General features: G+C 38.9%; 1 protein-coding gene across 1 annotated transcript in view; it reads left to right on the forward strand.

The window, feature by feature from the left end:
* Positions 1-1,118: 1,118 nt before the first annotated feature.
* The window catches only part of MAGI2 (membrane associated guanylate kinase, WW and PDZ domain containing 2), a 1,419,801-nt gene continuing 1,398,937 nt past the window's right edge, over positions 1,119-21,982 (forward strand). The window contains exon 1 of the mRNA XM_024115935.3: positions 1,119-1,739. Within this exon, the coding sequence (XP_023971703.1) occupies positions 1,439-1,739 (301 nt within the window). The 5' untranslated portion in view covers positions 1,119-1,438. The remainder of the gene's footprint in view (positions 1,740-21,982) is intronic.

The raw sequence follows: 21,982 nt of genomic DNA on the forward strand, positions 1-21,982 counted from the left end.
GAGGCTGCTCACCGCAGCCGTCCCCACCCCCATCCCGCACTCCCTTTCTTCCCGCTTCTTCTAACTTGGAAAAGTGAAGCCCCTACCCTTCGGTGCCTGGAATCGCCTTTCACCAGACAAGCCTCCGCTAAGTTCCCGTCTGCACCCGAGGCCGGGGCGCTGCCTCCCCCTCCCTGGCTGACAGAAAAACCAGTCTGCAGTTCTCTAACTTTACGCTGCTCCTCTGAGGGGAATTCTGAGAACTCTGCGACGGGTCTGACTGAAACGTGAGAAGACAAAGCCTGTCTAATCAGTGAACTCCGACGCCTCTACCCGGCTCGCAGCGCCCAGGCCTTCTCCGGCGAGTGCACGCCGGGCGGGTCCCAGAGCTCGGCTTTCTCACGCCAGGATTCCGCGCCCCGAGGCTCGCGGCGCTCGAGGCGCAGCGCCCGGCACTGGGCGAGCCGAAGTCCAGGTGCCGCTATTTCTGCTCCGGCCCGCCCAGGTCTGAGGAAGTCACGGCGTGCTCACAGTGCGGCAGCCTAGCGCAGCGCTCGGCCGCCGGGAGGCTGAAGCAAGGTCCGCGCTGGGCTCGCAGCCCTTCCTGCCGGCCTCCCCACGCCGGGCCTCGGCTCCCCTCGTTTCCCGCTCCCGCCTCCTCCCGTAGACTGCCAGGCGGACCCAGCCTGCCTCTCTCTCAGCCTTCACTACCGGGTCAAGCGGCGGAGGGAGGGAGCGGAGACAGCGGCGAAGCGGCTCCCCACCCGGCGCGCGCGTGCCCCTCCTCCCCCTCCAGCCCGCTCCCCCCTCCTCTGCCCGCTCCCTCCTCCTCCGTTGCCAGTACAGTACAACTAGTACGCGCGCACACAGGCACAGACACGCGCGGGCGCGCGCGGACCCCTCCTCCTCCGTTGCCAGTACAGTACAACTAGTACGCGCGCACACAGGCACAGGCGCGCGGGCGCGCGCGGACCCTGCCGCTGCCACTGCAGCTACCATGGATATCAGCTAACAACACACGCTCAGGCGCGCGCGCGCGCTCCCACTCGTACCACGCAGGAGTGGCCCCCGGCATCCTTACCCTCCTTCCCCACCCCCACCCCACCCGCTCCCTAGCTCGGCTACTGCTCGCTCCGGCTGCCGCCGCCGCCGCCGCCGCCGCCGCCGCCGCCGTCACAGCTCTCTTCTGCTGCGGGGCCACAGCCTTGAGTGTCATTCAAGGGACAGCACAACCTCACCCAAGCTCTCCTACCTCTGCCCAGCCGTCCCTGTCATCCTCCCCCTTCCTCGTCCACACTCCATCCAAAGAAGAGGGAAAGCACCGAACAGAGGCGGGAGGAAGGCAAAGTCTGCTCTTCTCACCTCTTGGCCCCCTGGCTCCTCCATCCTCATTCTCTCAGCACCAACTCCCCTACCCCAAAGGAATCCCTCAGGAGCTGAGGCGACTCACCCCACTGCCATGTCCAAAAGCTTGAAAAAGAAAAGCCACTGGACTAGCAAAGTCCATGAGAGTGTCATTGGCAGGAACCCGGAGGGCCAGCTGGGCTTCGAACTGAAGGGGGGCGCCGAGAATGGACAGTTCCCCTACCTGGGGGAGGTGAAGCCCGGCAAGGTGGCCTATGAGAGCGGCAGCAAGTTGGTGTCTGAGGAACTGCTGCTGGAAGTAAACGAGACCCCCGTGGCGGGGCTCACCATCAGGGACGTGCTTGCCGTGATCAAACACTGCAAGGATCCCCTCCGGCTCAAGTGTGTCAAGCAAGGTGAGCGCAGCGGCTTGCTCGGTGCTTTGCCAGGGGGCTGGACCGCTCCAAGCGCGGGGCATAATGGAAGGGTGGGCTCGCGTGTGGAAGGGGGTGTGTTGCGCGACGGTGGGGTGAGGTCGAGAGAGAAACGGCAGAGCAAGTGGGCTTTGCCGGGGTTCCGAATGGGGGGCTCGGTGGAAGGGAGGGGCGGATTGCGGTGGGGCGTGCAACTTTGTTTGCGCAGTTATCCCCTCCCCTTTGGTAGGTGTTCGGCCTTGTCTGACCTCGGAGGTGCAGGCGAGCTCCCGGGGCAATTGAATGTGCGTCAGCGGCACGGCCCGCAGTGGACGAAGAGCTTTTAGGGAAGGAAGGAAGGAAGGAAGGATGGAAGAAAAGAAGGAGGCAGGGAGAAAGGGGAGGGAGGAGAAAGGGGAGGAAGGAGCAACTTGAGGGTGCAGCGGCATCAGCAGCAAGGCGGGGGGGAGTAGGGGGTGGCGGGACGAGCGGAGAGCTGCGCCCTCCGTTTCGGGAGCTGGACTGAAGACGCCTTGGGGGAATCCCTGAGCCACTAGTTGACAAAGAAGGGACGGGGAAGATTGCTTCGGGCGCTTGGACGGGTCTTCCTTAACTTTTTCCCTGCCTCACTCCCCTGTCCCCCTCCCCCGCCCACGATCGTGTCATGTGGGCACCGCGCGTCACGTGCGCACTGACTAACCCGGGCGCTCACCCCGAGCTGGCCCGCGGGAGGCGGTTCGCGAGGAAGGCGCGGCGCTAGCAGCGGGTTCTAGCGTTGGGGGTCAGGAGGGAGAGACGTGGTTACCGGAATGTTCTTCACTATGAACATTGGGTTGAGTGGAAGTTCTCTGTGGTTGGACCCCCCTCTGGCTTCGGATTTGGGCAGAGGGGGGAGGGGGCGTGTTTCTGAGGAGGAGTTGGATGGAAAAGCCAGCTGGTTACAACTCAGGCTCGGTCAGCTCCAACCTGGTTTAGATGAGGCTCAGCTGAAGGCTGTGATGGGCTCTTGCAGACCTCTGTCTTTGCCTGAAAGAAAATTATGGTCCGGAAGGAGGGAAGGGGGAGATAAAAGTTTCTTGGAAAGAGGACATCTTTAGCTCGAATAAAGTAGTGTATCTTTGTTTTCACCGTGGGATTACATACATTTCGTAGCTCACATTCGCATCTCGTGTGTGGCATGTATGTATATGTGCACATTCACATCAATCTAAAGGTCTCTTGTTGGTGATACATTGTTCCGCCTCATAGATGGAATTGAGCTGTCATTGCCTGCATTTTGAGCAACCACTTAATCTTACTGCATGATCAACTGTCAAGAAACACTCTTAGGGGGATATGAAACGCACTTAGGGAGTTATGCTTTTCTATAAACCAGTTTTAAAAGTAAGCCAGTGAAAAATGAAATCTCAGTCAAAATTTCTTAACTGTAAATTGCCATACAAAAATAGTTTTCATTGGGGATTCTTGAGTATTAGTAGCTGATGACTTGAGATAGGCTAATGTGAACATTGACTTGTAGGTCAACATAGCTCCATACTGAATGAAACTGAAGAATATGTGTTTGGTAGGGAGGCAAATAGAGTACCTTACTATTTTTCAAGATGATATACCAGAGGCTCAAATATAGGCGTTCATGTTAACATATTTGATGTCATGGTACTATCTTGTAGCAATAGATATAAATGTAAGGTTTTGGTTTTGAGTCCAAAAATCTACTTTACAATTGATGACCATGGTTTTGTTGGCAACAAGGTTGGTATTTGTAGTGGAAAGTGGCTGCAAACCTTAAGTCATTGTTAAGTCGGACTAATGATAATATCCTAATGAGGGAGGTGATTGTCCTATTATAGTTTATAATTATTACCACATTTTAATGTACGCATTCTGAGCACTGCATTTTGAGATAGATCTTCCCAAATTGTAACTCTAGCAGCAAGAAAAGAAAAGAAAGAAAGGGAGATTGTTGGGTATTGTCAATCTATTCTATAAAATCCAGTGGAAAGACTTGGAAAAGTGAAAGCATGAAAGCTATCATTAAATATTGAAAAGCTATCAAGTAAGAAAAGGAATTCTGACTATCCTGTGCTACTCTATAGAGTCAAACTAAGATGAATCTATGAAAATTTTTAAAGGATGAAGCATCTTTACTTTTATTAAGAAGATTCTAACAGAGCTTAAAAAACATCTGTGGACTATATTGTGAACTCATGAGCCCCCATCATTGTGAGTGTTTATGAAGAGGCCAATGACCACATGCCATGGATTCTTATGTAAGACGGGTACCTGGACTAGATCTCATTTAAATCCTTCCGTGATTTGATCCAAGGTAGTCTCTGATACTCAACTTCTGTGTTAGATTTCATTTGGAAGATTACTGTTTTTAGAACTCATGGCATATACACATATAATGTGATATATTTAGAGAAAATTTCTTTTCATTCTGTATTAACCTTCAGTTCTGGGCTTCACTGGGCCATTGATGATTGATGTTCATAATGATGTTCACAGAACCCCCAGAGGAATCTGATTAACCTCCTGAATTACTAACCAAGGAACAAAAATAATTGCTTCTTTTAGCTTTCGTGGAAAATATAATTCTCTTTTATATTCTTCTATGTATGGTGTTTCATATACTGTTCCCTTGTTGAAATCTTTCTTTCACTTGTCAAATAATAATAGGTTTACTTTATCATTGTAAGCAAAGTGAAAATTTCAGAACCGTAGATACAGTGCCTGTGTGTCTTGGGTTTCACTATAGATTTCACTTGCTGGAAAAATATTTAGAAACCCTTGGCTCAGTAGTTTTATTTCTAGAGAGCCGGTAAACTAGCATAACTGAAAAACTTAAACATGGCTTGTTTAGCAGTTGTATTTTTAAAATATTAATGAGATAGTTGATTTTCGAGTATTCAAACATTGGGTATTATACAGAAACTACATATATAATCAGGTAAACTAAAGCGGATTTTGCAAAGAAAACAAGTTTGAATAATAAGAATATTGATTAAAAAGTGCACCAGATAAGATTGCATTGTTTAATCACTTTTTATTTATGTGTTTGGCTAATTTTATATTACAGTTGTTATAAGATTAAATTATCATAATTTTAAAAGAAGGTGAACTACCAGAATTTTAAGACACACTAGACAAATAGATGTAGTTTTTCTACATTGTATAAATGTTTTTAAAGCCATTTTTGAAAGCCATTTAATTAAATTCAGGGGATTTCTTTTTAAATTTAAGCTGCATTTAATCCACACAGTGATGAGTCACATATGAAAAATATCCTTTATTGTCACATCCTATTATTATTTATAAGCTATGGCTTTTTAGTTTATAATAATGAACTTTCCTCACCAAACTATTTAATCTAAATTAGCTCTTCTGTTTTATGATCTCATTAATGCGTTGGACGCAATTGAAGGAAGTTTCTTGAGTGATTTTGAGATCTGTGCTGAAGAGCTAAAGGTTTTTTTCTTCTTTTCTTTTAAAATCTGCACTAAAGTTCACAGCAGCCAGTTACATAGACCATTGTGTCCTACATTCCTTGCTACTGCATCTAAAACCACATGGGGACCTACATAGCCTGAACTTATTTTCCCGTTTAGGATCTCACGATGGAAAATAAAAGACAAGAAGTTTTATAATTCTTCCAATGTAGGAGAAGGGCCAAGTAAAGCCTTTGAAATTCAGTTCTAGAGAAGATGTACATTGCTCTCCCTCCTATTGCTCCTTTCAAAGATGCCTTCAAAGGAAAGAAGATCCAAATTTATTGAGTCATGCTTTCTTTTTGACTGACTTCAAGGTAGTATCATAGAGTTAAACCTCTATGCTTCCTTTATTTGAAAAGCTGAAAACACATAGTGTCAAATTTTCTCCAAGATTGATTTTCCTCCATAGAAATTTATATATGTGAATTTTATTGAATTGTTTAAACAATTTGATCAGTTAATTTTTTTAGGATAAAGTATCTTTAATGTTTTGGAACAAGGTTAATGAGACACTTATCTTTGGGCATAATTTATGGGGGATGCTACTTTAGTTTTTCAGTATATTTTTTAATGTACATAATTTAGGTAGTATGACCTTGAATGCTAAATATGACTGTTTGCTTTTTGTATGTGTTTGTTTTGAATGAGAGTAATCTTGGGGTGAAATCACAGCTAATGTGTAAGTGCCACCATTTCTGCTCTTAACATTTATACGGTGCAATCTTTTGCCATATTTCTTATGCTCACTTTTCTTTTTAGTTGCTTGAAATTCACACATTCACATTCATAATGAGCAAAAAGTTTTCACATTTGACAACCCTGACTACTTGTAGTTAAACAGTGGCTTTCAAATGCATAGCAGTCCCTGGCTGAATCATTTCCCTCAAGAGTTGTGATAGTGTAGCCATTAAATGTAGTCTCCCAAGTAGCCTGTCTGGGTTTGAATCCTGAGTATGCCACTTACTATTGGCTATATAAACAAGTTGTCTAGCCTGGGGTAGTAATAGTATCTTGAGAATATTAAATAAGTTATGTATTTAAATGATGTAGTGTCTGGCAGATAATAAGCATTATGTAAGTGTTAGTAAATGTTATTCCAAGCATATTGGTAATTTTGAGCTAGTGACATGAAATGTTTTTAACTTTCAAGATATTTTACACTTAATTGAAGACTAACTGAAAAATAGAAAATGATTGATTAATTAATACTATGAGTAATTTGCAAGTAGTAGTCTTCTTTGAAAAGCATTAATGTGAAGAGTAATGCCTTTAAGTGGAATGGAACATGTTTTCACGTTTTAAAAATAACTCTAACTGATACCACCTTTATGTGTAAAGATCTGTTTTGTATTTATTTTATACTCTAGCCATAGTTTTTCCCCAGTTATTTATTCCCTTTGTACCCATATCTCTTCTCCTGAACAGTTGGTGAATGTATTGAATCATTTAACTCTAGGCTTGACAAGCACAGAAATCCTATTAGAATTCACTAATTTAACCTTAGGAACTTATTTATACTTCTTGCATGTGACTATTAGATGCTAGTATCATGATTTTTTTTTTTAATAATCATATTTTATTTATTTATTTTTGGCTACGTTGGGTCTTTGTTGCTGCGTGTGGGCTTTCTCTAGTTGCGGTAAGCAGGAGCTGCTTTTCCTTGCAATGGCTTCTCTTGTTGCAGAACGTGAGCTCTAGGTGCACAGGCCTCAGTAGTTGTGGCGCACAGGATCAGTAGTTGTGGCTCGCAGGCTGTAGAGCGCAGGTTCAGTAGTTGTGGCTCATGGGCTTAGTTACTCTGCGGCATGTGGGATCTTCCTGGACCAGGGCTCGAACCCATGTCCCCTGCATTAGCAGGCGGATTCTTAACCACTGTGCCACCAGGGAAGTCCCGACTATTATCATGTTTTAAGGCAGAACTTTTATTTCTTAGCTAGAGATCAAGACCTCATAAAGAAGGGCAATAACGAAACAATTAATTCCTAAGTGTTCACAGTCAACCATGTATAATAAAGAAAAATACATCAAAATTCAGCAAAAAGTTCACTTTGCATCTTTGAGCACGTCAGCAGCTCAATATGAGTAATTCTGTATATTAACACTTTAAAGATTAAGGATTTACCACCAGCCTCCCCCAGTGAGTTTGGCATTTCAGCTGACTTAGTCCCTTCTTAGAATTCAATAGGAACATCTACCTTGAAGTTCCAGTGCCCAATTTTAATTTTTGAATTTTATTTTATTTTTTTATACAGCAGGTTCTTACTAGTCATTAGTTTTGTACACATCAGTGTATACATGTCAATCCCAATCGCCCAATTAATCCAATATTAATTTTTAAAAATCTTTCTAAGCTACAATCTGGCTATTTATCGTGATAAGAAGCATGGAATAGGGTCTTACAACTTGCTTAGTATTGTGACTCTAATTATTTATTCCGTTCTAGTCCCAGCTTCCTCTCTTCTGTTTACAGAAAGGACTGATGTGATATTTCCTTTAATAAAAGTAAATTATAATTAATTTTGTATAGATAATTTAGTAATAGGTTGATAAGTACTGATTTTACATATACTTATATAGGGATATGCATCTGCTTAAAACTGTTGTAAAATACTCATTGTCATAGGAAGTTAATAATTGCTTCTATTATTACATTTCATTGACATGTTACTCTATTAAAAAAGACTCCATTTGGAGATTAATTTTTTAAAAACTTAAAAAAATTGTTTAAAGTTTAATAAAGTGTTGTCTGCTTTGGATAGTCTAGAAGTAACAGAAAAAAGTTTCCTTTTTTGACAACTGATCGAATATTAACTCAGATGCATCCAGTGCATCTATTTTCAAGGATCCAGTAGGTTAATGAGTGGATATTTTAAATGAATAATTAGATTTGTTTCAATATTTAACATATTTTATGGCTTGTTTTACCTTGGAAAACATTTCTCCTTGTAATTGTTACATGAATCCATGTCCGGCTTTGTGTTATTTTCCGTTATTTTGGTTTACTTAAAAAAATTTTCACTTTTATGGCAGTCATCATATATCCAATAATGGCCCCAAACAAATATGTGACAGAAGAATGAGTAAACCTTTATAGTGTGAAGTAAAAGATATTTTGAAGATACTGATTTTTCTAATGATACAATTCGTGGATTAATTTTTTGAACCTTTTAACTGCCTCTAGTGAAACTCGTGCATATGAAATCAGAGACTTTTCTATAAATAGCCATGAGTTTAATTAAGTGACTGTGAAATGAACTAGGAAGAAGCAAACTTGTTTAACAAAAAGTGTATATTTTATTTATCTATTTTTCATATTACGTTGTGTTTAAAGAAGTTTCTTAAAACATGAGTTTCCCAAAATTACAGTGATTTATTTATATTGCCATGGATTACAGGTAGCGTAGGGGCTGTTTGCACTTTACATTGCACTTGAAAGATCATAGAGAATGTCTCAGTAAAAATGTTAAATGCAAAAACCAATTATATGTATTTTTAACATTTATCATTTTATAGGTGAGCAATGGTGCTTATCCTAGTATTTTGTATCACTGTGCACAGGAAGGTACATACTTAGCTGGAATATATATTAATTCAAGGATAACAAGTGCTGTAGAAACCCACAGATTAATCTAGCAACATACCCTAAGCTTGTCAAAATCTGATTAGCTGGATTGCAAGCATGAGCAAGTTTCAGAGATATGAAATGTCCAATGTTGCATCTGTGAAGCATTCTGATCAGTCCACAGTTGAACCCAGTTTGCCTTTCTTTGCAGTCTGTGCTATAAGGATGTTAAAGCAACTCTTTAGTAGACAACGTTTCTTCAAAAAATAACAAGCATTAATAGAGACAATAATATTTTGCTACAATTATTACTGTGATAAATATCACTACAACATACTACAATATATAGGTGTATCAAAGTATCATGCTGTACACCTTAAGCTTACACAATGTTACACGTCAAGTTTATTCAATCAAAAAAATAACAATCACTTAGGCCTAAAGGGTCACAAAAATCTCCCCCAAATTGTGGCTTATTTCCAAAAGCACCCTGAACATGAATAACTGTAATCTTGCCTTTCTGGCAAGTCAGGTACTTAGTGGATGGACATTTTGTTAGGAATGGGGCTTTAGACAGACGTTGACTCCTCTATGGAAAAGCAGGAATATTATCAAAGATGCTCTTACCCATCTGCAGTTAAAATACTAAAAGCTTCCTTCTTAGTATTTCTTCTGAAACATTATCTCTAACATTATCTCCTTTTCCTCTTTGGTTGGAAGTATCTTTTTTTTTCCTTTTCTTAAGTTCAGTGTGGCAGAGTCACTCTAGTGAATAGCAAATTTGTTCTGTTCTGCTTCTTTGTATACATGGAACACACACACACTTTTGAAACACTAAGGTTCAATGCTAGTATTTTTTTAAAATTTATTTTTTGGCCACGCTGCTGCGCAGCATGTGGGATCCTAGTTCCCTGACCAGGAATTGAAACCTGTGCCCCCTGCAGTGGAAGCACGGAGTCTCAAACCCTGGATGTCTAGGGAAGTCCCTCAATGCCAGTTTTTAAATCAATAGTCCCAGAAAGGCACTTATGCACGTGAGGATACAGTCTCACTTTAGTCAGAGTTACATAAAATTATTCCATGTGTGACAAATCTAGCTGAAAAGCTTACATAGGTACCCATAAATTTCCAACTGTGAGTGGCATTTTTAACCCTTATTGGTTATGATAACGGGAGACCTAAAGACAGTGAAATCAAGTGCCCAGATGATTTCTGTATTTCATATATATTAGTTGTTAAGAAATGATAATAAGAATTTGATAGTTTGGATTTTAGTTACTTTTATTTACATCACCAAGTGGCTGGTGGGCTACAAATGCCTAGGATAATGTCCTAATGTTAATGTAACAAAGGAAGGGTCAGAGATAAGGGGCATGCTTATTCATGAACTTGATAACATATTTACAGAGTAGTTTAAATTGCACTGGTTTAGTTGTCTCGGAGTAAAATAAGAGGACTGGATCCAACATGCTATGAATATGTGATATGTTACAATTCTGAAGAAGTAATCATTTAAAAATAAGTTAAATGATGCCTGACTTATAAGTGTTTAGCTAAAATACAGGTACTAGTGTTGCTTTGCTGAGAATTTGAAAATGTCAAGAAAAACTAAGCTTAATTAACATGGGTCCTAAGAGGTTTTGTTATGAAGTGGAGAATATGATAATTCGAATTACATTGATGTTTTAATTTAAAGCCATTTTCCTTATGTCCAATTAATTTGCTTTGGAGTGTCTATATATGAATTTATAAAGTACATATATACCATGAACTTTACTAAGAACTATTTAAAATTTATATCTTTGATAGCCCTAGCAGTATGCTAACTTACTACTGTGAATCAAGAAAATATCCTTTTATATTCTCATCCCAAGTCTCCCTTTTAAAATTAATTGGAAATTCTTCATTGTCTAATGTGAAGAGTATCATGACACCCTTTATCCTTGGAGAAATTGACTCTTTTAGCATTGAATAAGGAGGTACTTTGCTTTCATTGAATATGTTTTCAAACAGACTTTAGAAAGTCACAAAATTATTAGAGACATTGTTGGTTGTCTACCTGGAATGCATTTTTTCTTTTCCCCCTCCCTTCATTCCTTACTGAACAGAACACCAGTTTTGTTCAAGTGTCCACACGCTGATGTGATGCTATGCCATGTGTTTCATATTATGTCAGCCTTATCCCAAGGGAATGAACTTAGACTAGTCTAAACCAAGCATGGTAATTCCATCTCTTTGCCAATGATTGTTTTAGGAAATGGCTTATAACCCAGCTCTAAGTAGTGAAAAGTAAAGTGAAGCCCCTTGGGGACTTTCTGAGAAACTTCTTAGTACTTAAAATAAGATCTAGGACAGATCTATTCATTTTTCAGTCTGTGGAAGTTGCTGTACATGGAGGTGATACCTGGGGCAACTGTAGCCATCTTGTGATCATGAGGAGAGTAGCCAAAGGTGGAGAATGGCAGAACTGAGTGATATAAAGTTACTGGCTCCATGATGGTTTGCTAAAATAATGAGCCCAAACTAGTCCTCTCTTAGGACTTCTTGTTATTGAGCTAACAGTACACAAGATATTTTAAGCCATTTGGATTGGGTTTTCTGTTATTTTGAGGCCAAAATCGTTTGATTGATATAACTGTAAAATGGTATAAAAATAATAAGTATTTTATTCCTATTTTATTGTTTTGGGGAGCACTGGTGAATATCCTTCAAAAACAGAAATCTATCTGAAGAATAAACCAAGATGTATTTTCCTGGAACACAAGCTCAGTCAAATTCTAGGTACGTCTCTATTATCTCATTCAGTTTTGCTCTGGTTGGACCTCTGATTTAAATTCCAGGATATTGTGAGCATTCAGAAGTAAAATATGTGGGAACACAAATTTATTTTAACATTATCCAAAACAGAACATAATCAAGAAAGCAAACCAGCTACAAAAATATACCCACCAATGCGTGCCAGAAATATTTTTGGAATTATGTAGTGTTTACAAATGTCTATGCCATTGATCCAGGAGTGTATAATTATAAACTGACTCATCAAAAATGTTCCAAAACCATTCTTCCAGAGCTAGAATTCATCTAGTTATTATTCAATGAACATTTATTGGTAACCTGTTCTCTATCTGGCGTCGAACTAGAGACCGGTGATAAAAAGATGAATAAGACTTCATTAAGACATCCTCTGCATCCTCAAGTAGTCCATCCTGTGGTATGTTTATGTGGTCTGAATTAAAAATCATTAAGGAGAAGGTTCTTTCATTACATAATGGATAGCATCCATTATGTAATCAGAATAAAAGGTAAGAAAAAACATTTTGGAGAAGAAATATGGGTTAGGAGTTCTTAGTATTCTACAATATGGATTACAGTTCAAGTAGTTACCTGAACTCTGTATATATTTTAATGTTGTGCTTATGTTCTAGGCACTGTGCTAGATAGTGATTGTAGTAAGGTGTGTATATCTTGATCCTGTGCCAGGAATTTCACAGTGCAGTATATAGTTAAGAGCATGGAACTTTGGAGACAGACAGATGTGGATTCCAGTCACAGCTCTACTCCCATGCTAGCTGTGAATTGAACAAGTTATTTCATATCTCTATACATCAGTTCCATCCTTTGTAAAACAAGTATCATTACAAACCTACTTTACAAAGATGTTATGAGGAATAAATGTTATAATGCCTATAGGATGCTTAGCTTAAGGCCTGGAGTACAGTATAGGCTCAATACTATATATATAATGTATATGTATATATTTCACACACATATATTGTTTGATGCTATAATTATCATATATACTGTATGTTAATATTCAATTTGGTTTAACAATTACTATAAATAAGAATTTTGAATGGAATAAATATTTCAGAAGATCTATGCCTAGCAGAAGGGTACCTGGTCTCTCCTGAGGTTTCAAGCAACAGTTCATGGAGAAGAGAATACTTCACTAGGAAATCAGGTGAGGAGGGTAAGAGGACCCTTCTAGAGAAAAAGGCAAGGAGACATTGATATTGAGAGTTTCTAGGAATGTGATAAAGAAGAGTTTCTAAGTACTAGAGTCTGGAATTTAATATAGACAGTAGTAATAAATGAGCTAGGGCGGTTAGATTGGGCTAAGCTATCATATAGAACTGAATGGTGAACCACTGAGTATTACTGCTTTATTATTATTAACATCGTCATTAATGACAGACATTTGTGTGGTGCTTATTATATGTCAGGTAGTGTTCTAAATACTTCATGTTAATTGATTTTACCTCTACAAGGTAGGTACTATCATGAACTCCATTGCGGATAAGAAAATGAGCCCAGAGAGATGAAGGAACTTTCCCAAAGCCACATAATAATTAACAGAGCCAGGATTTAGCCTAGGTACTATCTTAACCAGTATGCTAGCTTGCCTCTCTGTGTTAGAAAGGTTTTAAGAACAGGATTAAGAAGGTCATGTTTGTGCCTTGTTTTCCCAGTGAGGGCAACTGTAGGCAACATTTCATGGAACACATGTAGGCAATGAAGAGGCCTAATTAAAGGAGGTTGAAGAAAGAGGCAGGAAAACCATTCAGGAGGCTATAGCTTTACCCAGAGGAGAGGTTTTGAGGTCTTGAACTATAATAATGAGGGTAGGAATGGGAAAGAGAGGACTGAGGCAAGAAAACTGTGGATGGTAAAATTGTCAGTACACGTGATTGTATGGGGACAAAGAGAAAGAAAGGAGTCTTGCTGACTTTCTGGTTTCTTTTAGGTGGTGCCAATCATTATAGAGACTGGTGGCAAGGTGTAGATTTGGGGAGAAGGTAATTCCATTTGGGATATATTTAATATGAGATGCGCAGAAAGAATTCAAGTGGTAGACATCTGAATATCCCATGTCTGAAATTCAGAAGAGTGAGTGGGGCTGAATGTGTAAATTAGTGAATATGAGATTATCCAATGAGAGAAAATAAAGGCAAAAAGAACAAGGGAACACTGTGGCATCTACGTTTCAGGAGTCAGGTGATCCCAGGAAGGAAACTAAGACTGTTATCAGAACAGTCTTAACACTGAGTGAGTGGTCAGCACCACTGAACACAGCAAGAATGGTTAGAAAGATGATGTCTGTAACATTTCCATTGCATTTGGCAAAAATGGAGGTCACCTTTGTTTGGTGTCATTTCAATGGAGTGGGTGGTGCAGAAGAGTTCATGTCACAGGTTTGAAGAGTGAATAGGAAGTAAAAAAATGGAAATAGCACATGTATCCCACTCCTTCAAGAAGTCTGTTTAGTAGGAAAGGTAATGGACAGTTATCTATCTAGGAGATGCATGTTAAAAGAGATAGAGGTGTTTGTGTGTGTGTGTGTGTTTGTTATGATGGAAGAGACTTGAGCTTGAATTTCTGTATTTGTCACATAAATACATGTTTTTCATCAATAAAGATATTCTAGCAAATTAAGATCCTTTGATTAATTGAATAAATAATTATTTATTATACTTCTGTTTTGTGTCATGCTAAAGCTAGGTCCCAGCATTAAAATAGTAGTGGTCAGACCCTGCCTTCCAAGACTACAGAGTAGAAGGGGAAGCAATCACATACAAAGCTAACCTTAAAACACTGAGTTTTAGTGGAATGGTACAGAAATAAACATACTGCTTTTAGAGCACAAAGGAGGGAAAGGAAGAAGCAGAGGAATATAATGTAAGGAGTGTGGATCCTGGAGTAAGAGGACTTAATTGGATTCCAGTCCCAAGTTCATTGCTATCATGTCCTTATGGGGCTATTAACTTTCTTTGAGCCTCAGTCGCCTCATATGTTATAGAATGGTTGTTAGAATCCAAGAAGGTAATGCCTATGGAAATGTTTTCTAAAACTTTAGTGTAGCTTAGTTGGAAATGTTATTACTTAAGAGATGGAAGATCACTGAGGGTGTGTGTATGTGTCTGGGGGTGCTTCACAGCATAAGGGATCTTTGAAATGGGCTCTAATGCATGAGTGGGAGGTGTAGAAAGCAGAGAGGAGATCATGACCAAAGGTGGGAGAGGGTGAAAATGACCCCCCTCTAGAGAGAACTAAATACACATCAGTGAGGCTAGTGAAAGTGGGAGCTAAGTAATCTTGATACCAACTGAGGATTTTTCCAGAAAGGAAACTTAGAATCATATCAGGGAAGGTATTAAATGAAAACCTGAAGAGTTTAGACATTATTCTCTAGGTGAGTAAAGCCACTGAAGGTATCTGAACAAGAGACAAGCATAATCAAAGTGATTGGGGTTTTTGGTTTTTGTTTTGTGAGGCGTGGGGGCAGGGAGGAAATGTGGTGTGAGGTATGTGTTGAGAAGGACATGTAATGTCCTTCATGTAATGGAAGGACATGAACTGGCGACATATTATAGAGGCAGGATGGATAAGGATTTACATCCAAGTGATTGGGAAGTTGTGGTGAAGAGAAGGCAGGAGTCAAAGATAACTGCCCTGGGGGATGGGTGTTAGAGTAGATGAAGATGCCATTACCTACAGATGTTAAAATTTAATCTACAGTAGAAGTGGCTTCGGGCTGTTCTAGAAATCGAAAATTGCTGTCTTGGACAACTGTGGAAGAAGCAGCATGCTATTTTCAGCATATTTGACTCTTAGTGAATAAGTGATATGATTATATTCACCAGATATTTATCACTGGTTTTACTTAAAACAATTTAGACTAGGCCTTGGAGTTAGAGATAGTGAGTTAAAAGAATAAAGTTATAAAATGACCTATTTTTCATTTTTAACAGATTTTCTTATTTCATGTTGCTTCAATTGAAACAGTGAGTGGAAAAAAATGAGTGCCTGGGAATATAATATGTTTGAGGTTCCTGGCAGATGGCACGTTTCTCATGTTCAACAGTTGTTGGTCACATACATCTAGAGCTCACAAAATTGCTGGAGCTGCAGATTAGAGAGTTGAGTTATGCTCTTTTTATGATGGTAGCTGTAGCCCTTCAGGGAGCTCTGGTCCCTTTATAAGAGCATTGAGAGTGAAAGGAGGCCAAGAATGGGAATTTGAGGGATGCTGTATTTAACAGGCCTGCGTATATAATCTTCTTTACTTAGTACTTCTAACTTAGAGGGTGGGTGTCAGGGGTAGGGGGGAACATAAATCTGTAATAATGTACAAACCAATTTTTAAATTGGGTTCTTTATAATATGTATCATATAGGATACATTTATCATATAAGAATTTTTAACGTTAATGTATCACTGTTAAGCACTAAAGATAATGTTTCTAGCAAGTCATATACAAACAATAATAGTGGGAACTCTGTCTTCAACAGTGCTGCCTTTATCCGCTGTATGTTTTGTTTTTGTTTTTTTTTTTGTTTTTTGTGGTACCCGCTGTATGTTTTTAGTTTTAATTCAGAGATCACAGAAGTAAAACTGCCTCATTTTCTGGTTCTGTGAGCTGCTATTTTGAGACCAAGATATTTGACCATTGATGTAATATTCTAGGCTATATTTGGAGTAAACCTTGAAAATCCAAACTCTTCTCTAAGTTTTACTAGGAATTCTTCGTTGAAACTATGTTTGTAATAGATTACCTTCTCTGTCACATAAAATTATTCAAATGTTTCCACACGGCAGTGCAGTGGTAGGACTGTGCATATTTTTGAGCACTCAAAATTTTATCTTCTTTCCGGTATCTTCTCTAGTTCAAGGTCCCAGAAATGAAATATGAAGTATTTTGAACTGTATGTGGTATATAATTTTGGTTATAAATTAAAAGAATGGCATATACATCTGAAGATCTCAAGGTTCATTTATTTTGTCCACTGTTGGTACGTGAGAATTAGATCCAGAGCCTCCTGATTCTTAGTATCACAACAAAATATTTACTCATTTCTATTTGCTATAACAATGGTTGGCTGATGAAGTTGTCAAATATGTCACTTGCATTAGACCTGGAATTCATCTAGTAGGGACAGCATCTAATTTGTGTTTATTTCTCTAGTACTTGGAATGATGCCAGAAAATATATAGAATGTTTAGGTAACATTTTGAATGGATGAATGATAAAGGTCTTCTTTCCCTGTAATAGTTGATTTATTTGAAACATTATATTTGTCAGGGTTCACCAGAGAAACAGAACCAATAGGAGACATATATATGTATATATATGAGGGGAGAGAGAGAGAGAGAGAGAGAGAGAGAAAGAAAGAGGAAGATGTTTATTATAAGGAATTGGATCATGTGTTTATGGAAGCTGACAAGTTCCAATATACGCAGAGTAAGTTGGCAAATTAGAGACTAAGGAAAGCTGATGGTGTAGTTTAGTCTGAAGACCAGCAGACCTGAGACCCAAGAAGAGCTGATGTTTCAGTTTGAATTTAAAGGCAGGAAAAAACTGATGTCCCAGTTCAAAGGCAGTCAGGTAGGAGTAAGAAGTCTCCCTTACTGGGGGAGGGTCAGCCCTCTTGTTCTGTTCAGGTCTTCAACTGATTGGATGAGGCCCACCTACATTAGGGAGGGCAGTGTACTTTACTCAGTCTACTGATTTAAATGTTAATCTCATCCAAAAATGTTCTCACAGACACAGCTAGGATAATGTTGGACCAAATATCTGGGCACCCTGTGGCTCAGTGAAGTTGACACATAAAATTAACCATCATCTACATATAGAACCTCTGCCCATAATTAACAAACATTGGTAAGTATAATCATTTTAGTTTACAGCTATATCCTTGAAAAATATTTTTAAACATTTCAAATAATTTATTTTTGAATATACTCACAGCTCTTTATATTATGCTGTGGTAGATTTTTGGCAACATGATCACTACCTACCTTATCCATTATGAGACTCATTTTGCTAAAAGTGTTATATTTTCCTCCAAATATGCCCTATTTTGTTCTGAAATGCATTCTTGCCCATCATTAATCCAAATCAGAAAATTTTCCTAGTGTATCATTTCCATCCTTACACTGAAACTTGTGAAAGGAATCCGTTTCTGTTTAATTTAAAAGTTATGTGTTAAATAGTTTAACATATGTAACATATATAACATATGCTTACTTGATTCAAAATAGTATGAGCCCTGTAAAAAGCCAGGTTGCTCAGTTGATAACCCATCAACATCTGAGAGAGTTTAGCTACTAATAATTGAGGCGGAATGACATTGCCACAGACCTCTAGTATTAGAAGGTAGCTTAGAAGGTTAGTTAGACTAAGAGGTCTTCTTTTTTGGGACATTTAAATTGGCTCTTTTGCTCCAGCAGGGAGATTTTCATCTAGGAGGAGAATTGTTTCGGGCTGTTCTAGGAGGGAAAATTGCTTTATTTGAGAACTAAGGAAAATATAGAGGTGGTAGATTAAGTGGTACATAGTAAATAAGTACTAAAATGGTGTTCATGTCCAATCCCTTTAAAAACATCTTTAAATTGTCTGAGTAATCAGAAATAAGAGCTCAGTCAAGAAAAACACAGTACACATTTTTGTACTAAGAGTATTTTCTCCTTTTCTTTTTTCCACCTGATATTTTGATGTATTTGGTTGATAGGTAAATCAGTAAATTTTCTTATTTTTCACTTTAGGTATTCATGTGACATTCCCTGAAGTAATTCATGTTGAACTTGAAAGTTCATGTTACATAGCCCTGCAATGTAAGCATTGTTGAATTTACTTAGGGGCAATTAATAAAAAATATTTAGTAATAATAACAAAACCTGCTAGGTTATATTGACCACTTAGTACATTCCAGCCACATGTACTTTCTCATGTGACCAGTATATTAAACAGGTTGGACTCAAAGGGTACAAACAAGAAAAATTAATTTTCCTCTCACCCCTGCCTTACTAAAGACCTCACCACCCCACCTTATAATTGTTTTTACTTTCGTGTAACAGAATAGTCTCACTTTCAGGTATTAAAAAATGTAGTCTGTTCAAAATATTGTACAAACTTTAACCTTGCATCCAATCGAAAGGTTCTCCTATCTTTTGAGCTTAATCTTGATCAGGAACTCTGGAACCCAATAATGAAAAAGTGTGGTCTGTTTCTTTGCTTTATTTGCTCCACCTCCATCTACGCTCTACCTGTCTCCACTGAGGTCAGGTCAAAGGAGGAGGAAAACTTCATATATCCTTGACTCATCATGTTGTGGAAATTCAGCCACATCTCTTCATGTTCCAATATCTTGGGCAGCTCCACCCAAGCTCCCACCTTCAGGATTCTATGGCAAGAAGTGGGCATAAATCCCTGTCTTTATGAATATCCCCAGGCTTATGGGAAAACCTCTCAAGTTCATCCAAGAACTCTCTCAGAGTTTGCTTGTGGGTAGCAGCATGGGGCAACTATGACTGTTTCGAGAATTTAACAAGCAGCTAGTCTGGGAGTAATCCTCGTGAGTGACCACTTTCTTATGTGCAGCACAGTCTGAGAAGGAAGGTGAGATGACACTTCATTGTCTATTAAGATTCCCTTCAAGGAATCTTTTTTGTGGAATCTCTTTTTCAAATACTTAGTCTTCTCATCTGGGCTACTGGGAGTGATGGTCTTTGGACTGGTTTTACCATGGATATAATTGATAACTTGCTTATTTCCCATTGTCCTGAGCTATGAAGCTACATTCCAGGAAAACAGGAAAAGTCCCACTTCACATCTAATTACATTCATTGAAGGCTCGCATTAACTCTATGAGGAAAGTGATATTTACCATCTCAGTTAAACCTGAGGAAACTGAAGCATACAGTTTCATTACTTGCCCAAGGTCGCTCAGGTTGCCCAAGGTCACTCAGTACTAAATGGCAGCCTGACTTAAAAGCCCATACTCTTATCCACTTTATTGTGTTACTGAAACAGGACAGTCTAGACAATTAATGATCCAATACCCTAGATGGGTGCCCAAAACTGTAGAGCAGACAGTTGTTAATACCCAAATATTGTGTCACTTTTCTAGTTCTGTTTCCAAAACTTCAGAATTTCTGTTAGAGATGACGTGCATTTCTTTTCTTTCTTCCTGTCTTAGAATGATTCAGACACTTCAAAATTAATCTCTAATTTTCATGTTGAAATCATAAGCATCTTAGAAGTGTTATAATATTTCTTATTCTGCTGTCTCAGTATTGTATAGCATACATCATTGGCAACTGTAAAAATACTATAACAGGACTGTGTTAAAAGACAAGGAGAAACAAATTCTACAAACGACGAAGAATTTAAAATGCCCTTAACAGTGTTTTTATGCTTTCTGAAGTTTTTAAACAAATTTTATTATGTGAACTTGAAAGTTTATTACATTATCCCTTTATATGAATATTTTTTTTTCAGAGATCAAGCATTTCTTATTTGTCTTCTTCCTTATCCTCTAGGAAATGTAGTCTTACTGCTACACTTGACATAAATCTGCTGTTTGTTTACAATCAGTGGCATCCATATACTTTATAAATATTGCATTTTCAAATGTATTTAATTGTAAAATGTAAACTTGGGGATTTGGCTCCAAAGAACTGTCTAATCTCAGGTGTTTTGTTCTAGTATGCTCATGTGGAGCTTATATTTAGTATTAATTGGGTTGCAGATTTATTTCATCTTGCCTAGCAGGATCAGCTATTTCCTTCTGCTGGTTCCAGTTATTATGATTATTTCCAGCCTGAGTGAAGTTTAGCAAAAGCAAATATAGAAAGGGAAAGAAAAGAATAGGCTATTCCCTTAAGCTAACATTCAAGCTTATCAGTCTTTATTTCACTGCAGAAACCATTAATTAATATCTGGGGTTAGCAATGTAATATTGATTTTGGTCTTCTTTGGTGTTCCAGACATAAACCCAAGTGTGTGCAGGGCAGTTTAACACTGTAACATAGTATGGAAGATGCCATTTCCTTGCCTCGGATAGATAAGGCTGTTGTCCTTTTCTGTTAGAGAAGCTAGAGGGAAGATGGATTTGTATTTGTTGAGTTTTGTTGTATTCCTTGCCCATGTAATATATGAAAAAGTAGAGGTTATGAGCACATATGTGTTAGTACATACATAGTAAACAGTATTTGGAATTAGTTGCCTGATTACATACTTGGGGTCATTTTGGAGACTATTAAGTATTTTTCTTGTAGTCTGTGCTTGGGGCCCCAGACATTTGTGTGGATTAATCTTGTGGAACTGACAATTGAGTAGGAGTCGAGAAACTCATTCCTATAGGCTGCTTTTTTCCTCCATGTTTCTTTAGTAACTTTGTGGCACAAAAACAATTTTTCCTCTATTCCCAAGGACACAAAGCATTTGATAAAAACCTCTAAGAACTTAACTCATTCTAATAAAGTTGCCTGAAGCTTTTATATAAACTTGAGGATTCAGTGGGAGTGGAGAATAAGGTCAATAAAGACATCAGATTAGACGCTCACTTTGTGAAGTCGCCTCTCTGTCATTTGTTTCCATACAGCCCTAATTGCCAAGGCTAACTAAAAATTCTGCAAAGCCTTATTTTGCCACTATGAAGGAGAGAAATGACTAAATGCAAGAGACAGCTATTGATGTACATTTAAATTTTAAATTAGAATATTAAAAAATTAAACCTAAAATTTCCTATTTAGCAAATAAGAATTTATGTCAAGTACACAAGCATTCTTTGCAATAAATATGCCTGCCTCTTCAGAAAATTATTTTCTTCTATTTTTAATCCATTTAGCTTAAAAATAAAACACATTTTTCTAATTTTCTGAATAGTGTTCCCTGGTGGAAACATTGTTTTATTGGCTAATATCATCTTTTTTTAAAAAAATTATTTAATTAATTAATTTATTTTTGTCTACGTTGGGTGTTCCTTGCTGCGTGCGGGCTTTCTCTAGTTGTGGCGAGCGGGGGCTACTCTTCGTTGTGGTGCACAGGCTTCTCATTGCCGTGGTTTCTCTTGTTGCGGAGCACGGGCTCTAGGCATGCGGGCTTCAGTAGTTGTGGCACGTGGGCTCAGTAGTTGTGGTTCGTGGGCTCTAGAGCGCAGGCTCAGTAGTTGTGGCACACGGGCTTAGTTGCTCCACGGCATGTGGGATCTTCCCAGACCAGGGCTCGAACCTGTGTCCCCTGCATTGGCAGGTGGATTCTTAACCACTGTGCCACCAGGGAAGTCCACCATCATCTTTTTTTGTTGTTTTTGTTTTCAGGTTTGTTTTTTTTTTAACATCTTTATTGGAGTATAACTGTTTCACAGTGGTGTGTTAGTTTCTGCTTTACAACAAAGTGAATCAGTTAAACA

This window comes from Physeter macrocephalus, chromosome 5 (genome assembly GCF_002837175.3).
Source record: "Physeter macrocephalus isolate SW-GA chromosome 5, ASM283717v5, whole genome shotgun sequence".
NCBI lineage: Eukaryota > Metazoa > Chordata > Mammalia > Artiodactyla > Physeteridae > Physeter > Physeter macrocephalus.